The 12,655-nt window shown below is 36.3% G+C and overlaps 1 protein-coding gene across 1 annotated transcript in view; it reads left to right on the forward strand.

Annotated features, from left to right (window-relative positions):
- Positions 1–12,655, forward strand: part of LOC126975723 (terminal nucleotidyltransferase 5C) — a 249,095-nt gene that overhangs the window by 40,468 nt on the left and 195,972 nt on the right. Inside the window, exon 2 of the mRNA XM_050823724.1 lies at positions 11,078–11,459. Within this exon, the coding sequence (XP_050679681.1) occupies positions 11,145–11,459 (315 nt within the window). The 5' untranslated portion in view covers positions 11,078–11,144. The remainder of the gene's footprint in view (positions 1–11,077; positions 11,460–12,655) is intronic.

Here is a 12,655-nt window from a genome sequence, read left to right on the forward strand (position 1 = left end):
TAATTTAAAAACATTTATTCTAGTATTTTTGAAATTTTGAGCTACATGGATGAAATAGGATATTAAAGTTCGTAGGGAAATACTATTAAAGAGACTGTCCACAATGACAAGAGATATCCGCTGTATCATAGAAGAGCGCCACCAGTACCGTAAAGGGCAGTTTGTATGTGTATTATTTGCAAGGAATCCTAAAAATTGAAAATGCTGCCCAAAGTAACTATTCCATAGTTACTTAATTTTCACTTCACACTTCGCGGACGAAGTTGCTAGTAAAAGCTAGTATGTGATATAAAAGAAAGTAACTAAATAAAAAGAACTTCACTTTGTAGAGCTGTGGTACTAAATTATATAATAGTACTCGTGGACCCGACAGACGTTGTCCTGTACACACGTCTTAAATTTGAAAAATCGGTCCAGCCGTTAGGAGCAGTTCACTAACATACACATGAGCAGGACAATTATATTATATGGACGGAATTGAGAATCTAAACCAATCTCAAATTCACTGGAACACACAAAAAAAATCATTAAAATCAATCCACCCGTTTAGGAGGTAGTTCAATTGTGAATCTAAACCATTCTAGAATCCACCTGAAGACACAAAGAAAGTTTCATTAAAAGTCCAGCCGTTTAGAAGGAGTTCAGTTACAACACAACACAAAAGAAATACATATATATTAAGATACTCGTATCTATAAGTTTAAAATAGTCTATTTCATCAGTTGTACTTAACAAATGATACTTCTGTCTTCAAATCCTTGATTTGTGGTTGGAAATAATAAATATTCTATATTTGATCTGATCATCCTAGCCTTATGGATTGAGACATTCCTCAACAGCTTGACTCGATTTCAGTGATTCTTCCTCATAAAAGTTCCTACATCTTGTATTAATTGAAGTACTGGTAAATAAATGCCATCTGGTGATACTGCCTACCTACTACCAATTTCGTTGTAAGTCCTCTGCACAATGCCTTCATTTTCATGAATCTCCTCAATAGATCTGACTTTGACAACCCTATCATCCTTAGCAGCCCTAAACTTCCCCGTCAGGTGGAGTAGTATACGAGCGTAGTTATTTTTGGCAAGCGTTGAACAGCTGTGTTATATAATGTCATTGAGTGCGCCTTGAACTTGGGAGGGAACCTTACCACTTGTTGCATTGGCGTCGAGCCAGCATTCCGGTTAATCCATCTTATTGTATGTTTATAAATGTTGATTTAGGTTATGGTTGCTATTTATACTTACGCACGAATTAAAATAATTGTAATATTGTTTTTGATTTTATATCAGGGATGATAAAAAGTTATATTTTGTTTATCATTCAAATTCAAATATTTACATTACATGTTGAATTAATTACGTTCGTTTTCCGTGTTATTTATACTTCAAGATACAACGTAATAATGTACACATTTTTTTTTGTAAATAGTTTCCCACTATCTATCGATGTTTGCTAAGGTTGTCATCACTTGGTTTAGTCCCGCAGACTTTAGCTACATGGCCAACAGCGCCAAAATGGCGAATATCAAACAGGCACAAAAGCACTTAGACAGCCGCCAGCCCAGTGGTATATAGTAGAGGTCAGTGATAAAATCACAAGCTAACACACACATTGACAAAGTATATAGTAATAAATTTGATTTACTTTTATTCATAATAATATCGTCTGCTATTTAGAGAAACAAACATTTTCAAAGTAAATAAATGGACAGATTCAATAGTAAAAGATTATCTCTACGTTGCTTGTTTTTGATCAAATATTAATGTTCTAACCCGCAATCTTGTCTCTCCGGATTTATTCTAAGACGACTCGAGGCTTAACGTAAATAGAAAACATTTCAAAACATCTATTTGTAAAACTGATATAGAAAATTGAAGACTATTGTGTTGACAGAATAAGACAAGTTTTAATTTAAAAGAGTGGTATAGATTGAATTGTGTTTGATTTGTGATTAATTCACTTCCACACGCGTTGAAATTTTTTACCAGTATCAGGCTACTTTGGACCGGATGCCGGCTAGATTTTGCCATGGGTAGGTACCACAAAGGCGCCTATTTCTGCCGTGAAGCAGTAATGTGTAAGCATTACTGTGTTCCGGTCTGAAGGGCCCCGTAAATAGTGAAATTTCGGGGCAAATGAGACTTGACATCTTTTGTCTCAAGGTGACGATCGCAGTTGTAGTGCCGCTCAGAACTTTTGGGTTTTTCAATAATATTGAGCGGCACTGCATTGTAATGGCCTGGGCTTATAAATTACCCTCAGCCGAACGTCTTGCTAGTCTCATCCCTTATTTTCATAAAAAAAAAAAATATAACAACGTGTTTTAATTTTAATTTTCTATTAATTATCCTATCAAGTGAAAGTAATACTCCCATCGACATACCTGTTCATACCTGGCAACCCAGTAATAGACAACTCTACGTCTGCACATTCTACTTATATGTTTTATACTTTAAGTCTATTATAAAATTTTCTTAATATCTTGACGTTGAAACAGTTAATGTAAAAATTATTAAAAATATACTAGTAAGCTTATCAACTATGTACGTGAGTTTGTAATAATAAGAACCATAGACTGACTAGAATCAATGGAGTGTGAACGCATTATTATTGTTTGCGGAAGACACTTCACTCATATTAAAAGTGAAAAGAAACCAAGTTAAGTATGCCGAAGTAAACAAAGCTCCGTCTGATATCTTGTACTAGTTAAGTGCCAATAACCTTCCGTTAAATAGCAAGCATATAAAATATAAACATATAAAATTTACTGCGCTAAATGATAAAAATGTAGATGTTTTGTCAAACGGCGATGAGGTTAAACCAGTGGAATCAGCCATATTGTTTGGCATTACTTTTTATTCCTAACAACAATGGGCTCCATATTGAGTATTGGCTCATAGACTATTCTAATTGCAACATTCGCGGTTAAAAAGGTGAGACATTACAGACAGACGGACTTTAGTTTTTGCATAAAATTATAGGATATAATTTTGCCATATAATGCCATAGCCTTAGACATAGGATGGCACAGGTCCCTCCGTATTATGGGGCAATGCAACTGATATTCATTCCATCTTTGTGCTGCGGAAGAGAGTTACTCACGCTAAAGATTAATTTAAATAAAGTTTTAAAGAATATCAATATATTCTTGATAGTGTAATGAATGTACTTAGGCACATAATGTTGACGCCAGGAACAAACATACTTTGTTATACCTTCGTACTGATAAGTTTTTTAGTTGGGCGATATGCAACACGGTCCCAGAAAATGTACAAAATAAATGTGTTATGAAATTTCAAAGACTTCAAATCAAAAATAGATAGCACACCGTAGATTCTGTGAACGCCCTCAGATTATGTAATGAATCAATTTTATTGAATTAAAGAGACCCACTGGATCTGAGATATATCTTTCGAACGGATCGTAGATTTATACGTTCATTAACGGCCCAATATACTATCTACAGATAGAGATAATGTACTACCTTTTATTGTAAGTAATTAGCTGTCAATAATCTGAAGCTGTCCCAATATTCCCGATAAGTCATTCTTATCGCCTTATATTGGGACGCGTGAATTGCAATTTCTATACAAACTTCTATCGCTGGTAAGCTATACGTCCTCCCATTGATAGACAGCGTCTACGGATAAGGTGAGTTACCGTCGATAAGTTTACTGGGACAGAAAATTCAACGATAATTACGATTTTAATCTCAAGTAGACCACAACCAGGGATAGAATGAATATTGGGAACGGCCGTAAGTAATATTAGAATCCTATTTTGATTAATATTTGAATTTTAATCGTGCACCTTGCAAACCTTTATAATGGTCGGGATAATATAAGCCTTAGAAGGCATATCTTTCGACCAGACTGCGTGAGTGCAAAACTTTATGATTGTGTGCGTGAAAGCATAAAACAATCACACTACTATAACTTATTAATTTCGTATAATTTATCGTATAAGTGCTTATCGCATATTCCAATGAAGTTTAAGGATGGCATTTGTGCGCATATGGGTTATAAAAAAGCATCGTAAAGTATTTATGATGGCATTACAAGTGTGATGGATAACATTGGGTACTTGATTGATCCAGAGTCGTTGATAACAGGTAATGGTTGACTGATGTTCGGTGTTAATGTATTATTGTTGTCACAATTTGCGTTGGTAAGTGTATGACTAAGTACCTCTATTGATTAATCTTTTACAGAGTCAACAATCTACTAGTCCATGAGACGATAGAAACATTTAATTGAAATTGCAAATTGTTTAAGTAGTCTGAATGTTTTAAAAAGATTCGTTTTCGATCTTGCGGTTTCTATGGCGCTACAAAAAGAGTATGGGCCGCGGTAATCAGGTAACCTGCTGCTATGCTCGGAGTTCCCTGCGAGATCGAATCAGAAATGAGGAGATCCATAGAAGAAACAAAGTCACTGACATAGCACGAATGATTGCAAAACTGAAGTGGCAGTTGGCAGGGCACATAGTTCGACCAATTCGGTGTGGCAGAAAGGTCCTGGAATGGCGACCACGTACCGGAAGACGTAGTGTTGGTAGGTCCCCCACAAGATGGACCGACGATCTGGTCGAGATCGCCAGAATACGTTGGATAAGGACAGCGCAGGACCGATCGTCGTGGAAATCTTTGGGGGAGCCTTTGTCCAGCAGAGGACATCATTCGGCTGATGATGTACCAGCTGGTAGGTCCTCCTCTTGCATATTTTTTTTTAAATATCTTATCTCTCAGTAAGTCGTTTGTTTTACTAGATATCTTTGTGTGGTTGAAAGGTATAGGCAAATTCATCTCCACCACAGAATACAAATAAGAAAATACAATATTCAATTAGTTCGATAGCAAAGCCGTCATTGCTATTCGATATCTTTTGCGTCATTACGAAAACGTTAGAATAATTGCAAAATTTACATTGCGCTATAACGATTCAATTGGAGCCTTACCTCATCCCAGTAAAGTTCATAATGAATTGGCCATTATTGTGTAGTTTCGCTACGCATTCTTGCAATTTATGACGTGTGTTATTACAATGTATTCAGTAAAGAATGGATATTTATCGCACTCTATACATTTTTCAATAACTATTTGCATGGTTGTCCTAAATTCATAGATTTTATACTTATTTCAGCAACAAGCTTATCTTTCTGCTTCGGTCGTGAATTTTATTTAATGCAAGCATTCTTCTCTTCATTATTAAGGTAATTAGACATTTTGCCCCATATTAAAATATTTACACTCAAAACAGCTAACTCGTATTACTACCAGAAATTGTTGCCAACGGACAAACATGGGGAGCATTTGATAGTAGAGTTTTTTTTTATAAAAATAAGGGATGAGACGAGCAGAACGTTCAGCTAGTGGTAAACGATACGCCCTGCCGATTAGAATGCAGAGCCGCTCAGGATTCCTGATAAATTCTGGGCGGCACTACAACTGCGCTCGTGACCATGAGACATAAGATGTTAAGTCTCATTTGCCCAGTTATTTCACTAGCTACAGTGCCCTTCAGACCTAAACACAATATTACACATTACTGCTTCACGGCAGAATAAGGCATCGTTGCGGTACCCATAATCTAGCCGGCATCCTGTGCAAAGGAGCCTCCCACTGGTAAATTTATTTGTCTTAAGCCTAAAAACATAATTATACTTGATAAAACCTTCCATCAGATGGCGCACATCACGATTGGCAATCAATATTATATATAAAGGATATTATATAGTAGACAAAGAGTACACAGATAACACATTATATGGAGCAGGTAGTAAACATCACCGATAGCGCCATATAAATAAAAGATGTTTATAAATATTAAACTTGTTTATACATAATGATTGAATAAACAAACAGACAGGCTGCCGTACCTTTCGTTTTCACGCGTCGTTTCACCTGACAACTTCGATCATCTTTCTCATTATCCGCAACACCTTAGTTTGTTCCTAAGCCCAAGGAAGATAAATTCGCCCATTTCGAGCAAAACTCTTGTTCTAGTGTTAAGTTTATATTTACTCACTTGTAACTCTGCTGTATTCCTACAATTTTCGGGAAATTTCCAAATCAGAATTTAGGTAATGGGTGTTTAAATATGAATATAATAATTAAATACCTAGCTCGGCCATAAATTATGTTATAAACCAAAAAAATAATACCGACGAATTGAGAACCTCCTCCTTTTTTGAAGTCGGTTACAAAGTGATGTTTAGGAAAACTAAGGGGCGTGCATATAGGCAATAAGGCAGTGCCTACCCCGTTAAGAACTTATATAAATATACCACTAGTGTTAAAGTTGATTTAGTTTAATTTGGTTCCGTAACTTATTAAAAATTGAAAACCCACTCATAAAATTTTTCCTTATGCTAGATCCTAAATATGGTAGGCAGTCTCCAGATTGTATATTCGATATACAACTTGTCGGACTAAACGCAACTACGACTAGTTAAATCTAGAGTAGATAAAACTACTTAAAAAAAAACAAAACTACTTTAAAAAACAACCGACTTCACAAACACTATTCCAAAACATATGATATGCACTACAAGATAAAAATAATTGCGTATTTTTATACAATCTAAGTAATTAATCTAATTTTAAGTAACGCGGTCCCGCTCTCGCCTCTCGCCTTCTCACCACTCAAGCACATCTCAATTATAACTATGTATAACTCCATACATTGGCTGACACCGCCTTGAAAAAGAAATAATACCTACGAATTGAGAACCTCCACCTTTTTTGAAGTTGGTTAAAAATAATTAAAATCGAAAAAAACAACTTAAGCATATTATTTTATACTTTAATATGTCTGACCAGGAAAGTATGAATTTGCGCACTTTCTCTATGGGAAAATTAGACACTCTATGTAGATCTTGTTTAGAGCCGGCCTTGTCCCCTAAAACTAATTTTAATTTGTAATCCAAGGCGTTCACATCTGAGCTAGATTAGGTCAGCTTTTATAAAGTCCAGAACTTTCCCTGCGAACAAGGCTGAGGTAGTTGTTTGTTTACCAAGTCTTGTTTGCAGAGCCTTGCTAAGAAGTCCACGGTACATTTCTTAAAAAGTGTTTTTTTAAGAGTATTTACATTACATACACTAAGACTGAAGCATTCACTCTTTTCTTCTTCTTCTATACGTGTCTCTCCATTACTGGAGGTCATTACAGTAAGTTTTTATACTTCTCCTTGTTCATGGCTAGGCGGAATATTTCTTAGACTGTCTTGATGCCAGTCGACTCCCTTATATTTCTGAGCGAAGACATATTTCTTCTTCCAACACCTTTTTTCCCAGAAATTTTCCCCATCAAAATAGTTTGCAGCAGATCTTACGCTGTTTGATGGTTCTCACTAACTCTTTGTTCTTCTGCATTCGGACAAGGACCTCTGCGTTAGTCACTTTAGACGTCCAACTTATGCGGAGTATTCTACGATAAGTTCACTTTTACATAAGTGTGTGTTCACTCCTTTACATAAGTGTATCTGTCTGTCTATCAAGCATTCATCCTAATTTACGTACGATGATAACAATCATGATGATGGTCATTCCGATGCTTCTTTAGAGTTTTTTTTTTATGAAAATAACGGACGAGACGAGCAGGATGTTAAGCTGATGGAAATTGATACGCCCTACCCATTAAAATGCAGTGCCGCTGAGGATTCTTGAAAAACCCCAAAAATTCTGAGCGGCACTGCAACTGCGCTCGTCACCTTGAGACATAAGATGTTAAGTCTCATTTGCCGAGTAATTTCACTAGCTACGGCGTCTTTTAGACTGAAACACAGTAATGCTTGCACATTACTGCTTCACGGCAGAAATAGGCGCCGTTGTGGTACCCATAATCTAGCCGGCATCCTGTCCAAAGGAGCCTCCCACTGGTGGTCTTTAGAGTTATGAGCACACACTTTGTCGTTCAACTTGCTGTAGTTATCTTCAGTCGTGAAATATTTTAATTAAAAAAGAGGACCTTTTTTCTGATATGTCAGAGTCATAGTAAAATCTTCATTTCTCATATAAATTTATCTATTACAAATTAAATTTGAAAACCAAATTTATGTACGATGTGGGACTCGAAACCGCGACTTCTCATGTCCCGTGCGAGCGCTCTTCCACTGAGCCAACTGTTCCAGTGACGTAATCTTCATAAATTTTGTTTTCAAATTTAATTTGTGTAATAATTATAAATATTTACAAATATTAATCACAGAAGTGAGGGTTATCACTTACAAAAAATAACAAATAAATTTTATCTTATGTTTCAAAGTTCCAGCGGATCAATAATTATTATAAAAATGAAAATAAGTAGGCAACAAAATATTGTATAGTTTCTGAAATATTAAGTTGCTTAGCAAGGCGCTGCAGAACGGGGTCACTGACCTGTGTGACGTCAGATCACTGCACACACTCATAGCGGCACGCGATGCTATGACGTCAAGCGAGCATATCGCGCGAACATAACTAAAATTATCCTTACTGTATACTTCTCGTTTGATTTTTATTAAAACCAAAACTATTAAACTAGGCATATAATCAATATGCTTGCCAATGAAATTTTTTTAGCGATCTTGACCAGATCGTCGGTCCATCTTGTGGGGGCCTACCAACACTGCGTCTTCCGGTACGTGGTCGCCATTCTAGGACTTTACTGCCCCACGGGCCATCTAAAACTAACACCAAAACTGTTACCACATTATGATAGTAATAAATAAGCCTTTTATTCAGACTACATATTATCATACAGCTAATATCATACAAACTAAAATTATGTATGATAAATGAGGCTGTATTTAATATTGTATGACACCAGCATTCTACTATATTTTTTTAAGTCTGCGTGCCCATTGGCATAGGCCTTTTCCGACTTCTCTCTATTTTGCCGTCCTCTCTTTAGATAGAGAACTGTTACTACCATTACCAGAGGGATACTGATTTGCACCGGATACCGGCTAGATTATGGGTACCACAACGGCGCCTATTTCTGCCGTGAAGCAGTAATGTGTAAGCATTACTGTGTTTCGGTCTGAAGGGCGCCGTAGCTAGTGAAATTATTGGGCAAATGAGATTTGACATCTTTTGTCTCAAGATGACGCGCGAAGTTGTAGTGCCGCTCAGAATTTTTGGGTTTTTCAATAATCCTAAGCGGCACTGCATTGTAATGGGCAGAGCGTTTCAATTACCATCAGCTGAAAGTCCTGCTCGTCTCGTCCCTTATTTTCATAAAAAAAAAATACTATCTCATTCTGAATAATGTAAAACAGATTATAACAATTCCTCGTGACAGACTTTATTATCAGACAGATCGTCGTTTGCATTACATTTACCTAAATATGTCTCTCTCCCCCAGTTGTGTCCTGGTACACAAGAGGTGGCCCCATTTCATTGACCCACCTTCCATGTCAAGGGCAAAGCAACAAGTGAGATTGCCTCGTTGCGTCTCCTTCACACATATTGTGAAGATAAGGAACAAGTATTTATTAGTTTTTATTTTATCGAAGCAGGATATGTTGACAAAGGCTTACACAGTTTACTTTTAAGTTAAATATACTGAGTAGAAAAAGTTATTATTTTTTTTGAACTAGAATTATCCTTACTTTTGCTTTTTACTTTATGACTTGTATAAGGCATTATTATAATAAGCTTAGTCTTGCCATAAATACTGTTACAATTAAAAATAAACAAAATGTTACATTTGAATTTGGATTCTATCATTTTTATATGATTGTTCATTGAGTTTTCTCATTTTGGCGACATTACATTGTACAATATTTAATGATCTTAAAATGGAGTGGGGTGACATAGAGAACCGAATAGCTGTGATTGCATTACACAGAGTAACTAGGTATGAAGGAAGGTATTAAAATGTTTGTGTACCGGGCTATTATAAGGTGCAATGAGACCTCCTCTGTTTGTGACAGAAAAAGATCTGGCCGTCCACGTATTGTTCGTACGAAAATGGTGGTCTAAGGAGTACGGAATAGAATTCGAAGAAATCCTGTCCGAAAGCAAAAGATTTTATCTCTCGAGATGAAGATATCACCTAGAACCATGTCACGTATTTTAAAAGATGACTTAGGACTTGCAGCCTATAAGAGACGAAAAAGAATAGGGTGGTAAAATCGAAGCGGTTGGCAATTGGTCATAGAAAAATATTGTTTACGGATTTATTGATATACTATGTATTGTCTTGAGTTTTCGATAAATCTACGAAGTGTGAACGAAATCTGGCCATTTAAAATGGGTCAAAATCACGACAACGCGCGTTACAAACAAACATACATCTGTATGTATTTCACCTGTGTGAAGCTAATAAAAAGCGTATAAAAATAAGACTCTTCTGAGAGTTATATTTTCGAATGGGTGGGAAGATTTTGGCGTGGAATACCTAAGTGATTTAAAATCCTTCTTTGAATAAAAATATTTGGTTGTTTATGGTGTTGTTAATGCACAATCTTTCTAACGACCGCTTCACAACCGGTATTTAGTAATTTATTTGAAACATTTATAAACCAGTATTTAAGAGGTTATTGCTGCCGGTGTCTCGAATGCCCCGGATTTGTGTCAATGGGTGAACGTGAATGTGTAATGGAGATAATATTCCTGTGAAATCGAGAGTTATTTTTGTTTCAACAGTTGTTCAGTTTCTTATAGTTGATTTTGCAACTCTTGTCAATTTTATTTTATTTGAACCTGAGTCATTACGAAGATCAAAGCGCTTTGCGAGGTACTTAAATTAAAACTGAGTTTAAAATTAATTCTCGAGTTACACACAATGATCGAATTGAATTGAAGATTATGTAAACGATATTAAAATGTGGAATTGAATAGTATTATAGTTGTTATTTTTTTATGGATTTTATGGTTCAGCCTTGTATTGTTTGACTGGATTGCATATTTTTAAAATATATATGTTTAAACTTTTGTGTAATTAGCATGTATTTGAATTATAGGTATTATTCTGTTGATTTTATGTCAATAAAATATTTTTGACTTTGACTTCGACTTTGAATCGGTATTGTATTTGTTAGCGTAATATGGTATGTATGTTACTAAATATTCTTCTCTCTTTAATTTCAGAACGACAAAGTGCCGCGTAGCATACCATGTAGTGGACATTCGTGACAAAAAGTGCATAAAATTCAAAATGGCGGACATCGACGAGCTGAATATCGACGACGAGGTCGGCTACGAGTACGACAAACAGATCCCGGACATCGTGGCGGACGACATGAGCTATGAGTACGACCGGCGCGACTCCAAGGAGGGTTTCTGCGAGGGGGACTCTGACAGTGGAGTGGACGGCGTCAGCAGTGGCTGCAGCACGGTGGAGGACTGTCCCGTGGTGTCCGTCAACGACGTCCTGGCATACTACGACATCCGGCCGCGGAGAAGACACGCGCCGCAGCTGAACTTCTACCACGTGGACATCGAGAGGATGGCCATGGACGCTATTGTACAGGTATTACAAATTATAATTATATATTTAGGCCCATTATATATTGTAGCCCCAGGCCCAAGGGTGTCGTAATAGGCGACTCAGAGCATTTACCAGCCACCTTCTTTGCACAGGACGCCGGCTATATCATGGGTACCACAACGGCACCTTTTTGGCTTTGCAGCAGTAATGTGTAAGAATTATTGTCTTTCGGTATGAAGGGCGCCGTATCTAGTGAAATTACTTGGCAAATGAGACTAAATATCTTATGTCTCAATGTTACGAGCGTGATTATTGTAGTGCCGCTTAGAATTTTTGAGTTTTTCAAGAATCCTCAGCGGCACTGAATTGTAAAATGCAGGGCGTATCAATTACCATCAGCTGAACATCTTGTTTCTTATTGTCATAAAAAATATTATTGATAAACGTTTGATGAAGTTAAACGTCAACTTGTGTGTTCGAGGTGGACGGTAGGTACTCGGATTCATTCGATTTCGTCGTACTATGAATCGGTTCGCAAATTTCCTCTCAGAGCCGAATTGAAAAACCCCATTAAGAACAGACAATTCGACATCACAAACAAGCGACTAGGTGTGACTATTCTCTTTAAAAACTTGAGCGTATCAGTTTCTTACATAACGCCCTCCAAATAGTAAATCAAATAGTTAATTCAATGAAAGCCATCAGCTGACTTCAGTTTTCCCAGACGTGCAATAAAATAATATTTGATTTTCCACCTTTAACAAAACTCTAAAAACCTCTAACTTTTAAAATGTCGCTCCTTAGAATATGTCTTATTCGTCTTCTATAGTATATATTTTTTCAAATATAAATGATTATAAATATGCATAATTGCTTCATCTTAATTAATGACATCGAGTATTAATTATGTACACGACTGTACTTCTCTCTACACTTCCAGCAATACAAAGCTATCGGATTATTTGCGCGCCTGTACGTCCAGTTAATTGGATCACTCTGTTACACAAGTACCATTATTGATTATGGGATTATGATGTATGTAGTGCGTTTTAAACGGGTGACATAATATCATATGTATACAATTAGAATATGTAGAAAGGTCATAGTGTCAACAAGTTACAAGTTCATTAGTTATATTGTAAATATCATTATTTTTTGTAATCCGATGAAATGAAACTAACACTAAAGGTTACGGGAATAGAGCATTCAAATCGGTTTAGTTATCTAGATTAGCGAAC

This window comes from Leptidea sinapis, chromosome 37 (genome assembly GCF_905404315.1).
Source record: "Leptidea sinapis chromosome 37, ilLepSina1.1, whole genome shotgun sequence".
Taxonomy (NCBI): domain Eukaryota; kingdom Metazoa; phylum Arthropoda; class Insecta; order Lepidoptera; family Pieridae; genus Leptidea; species Leptidea sinapis.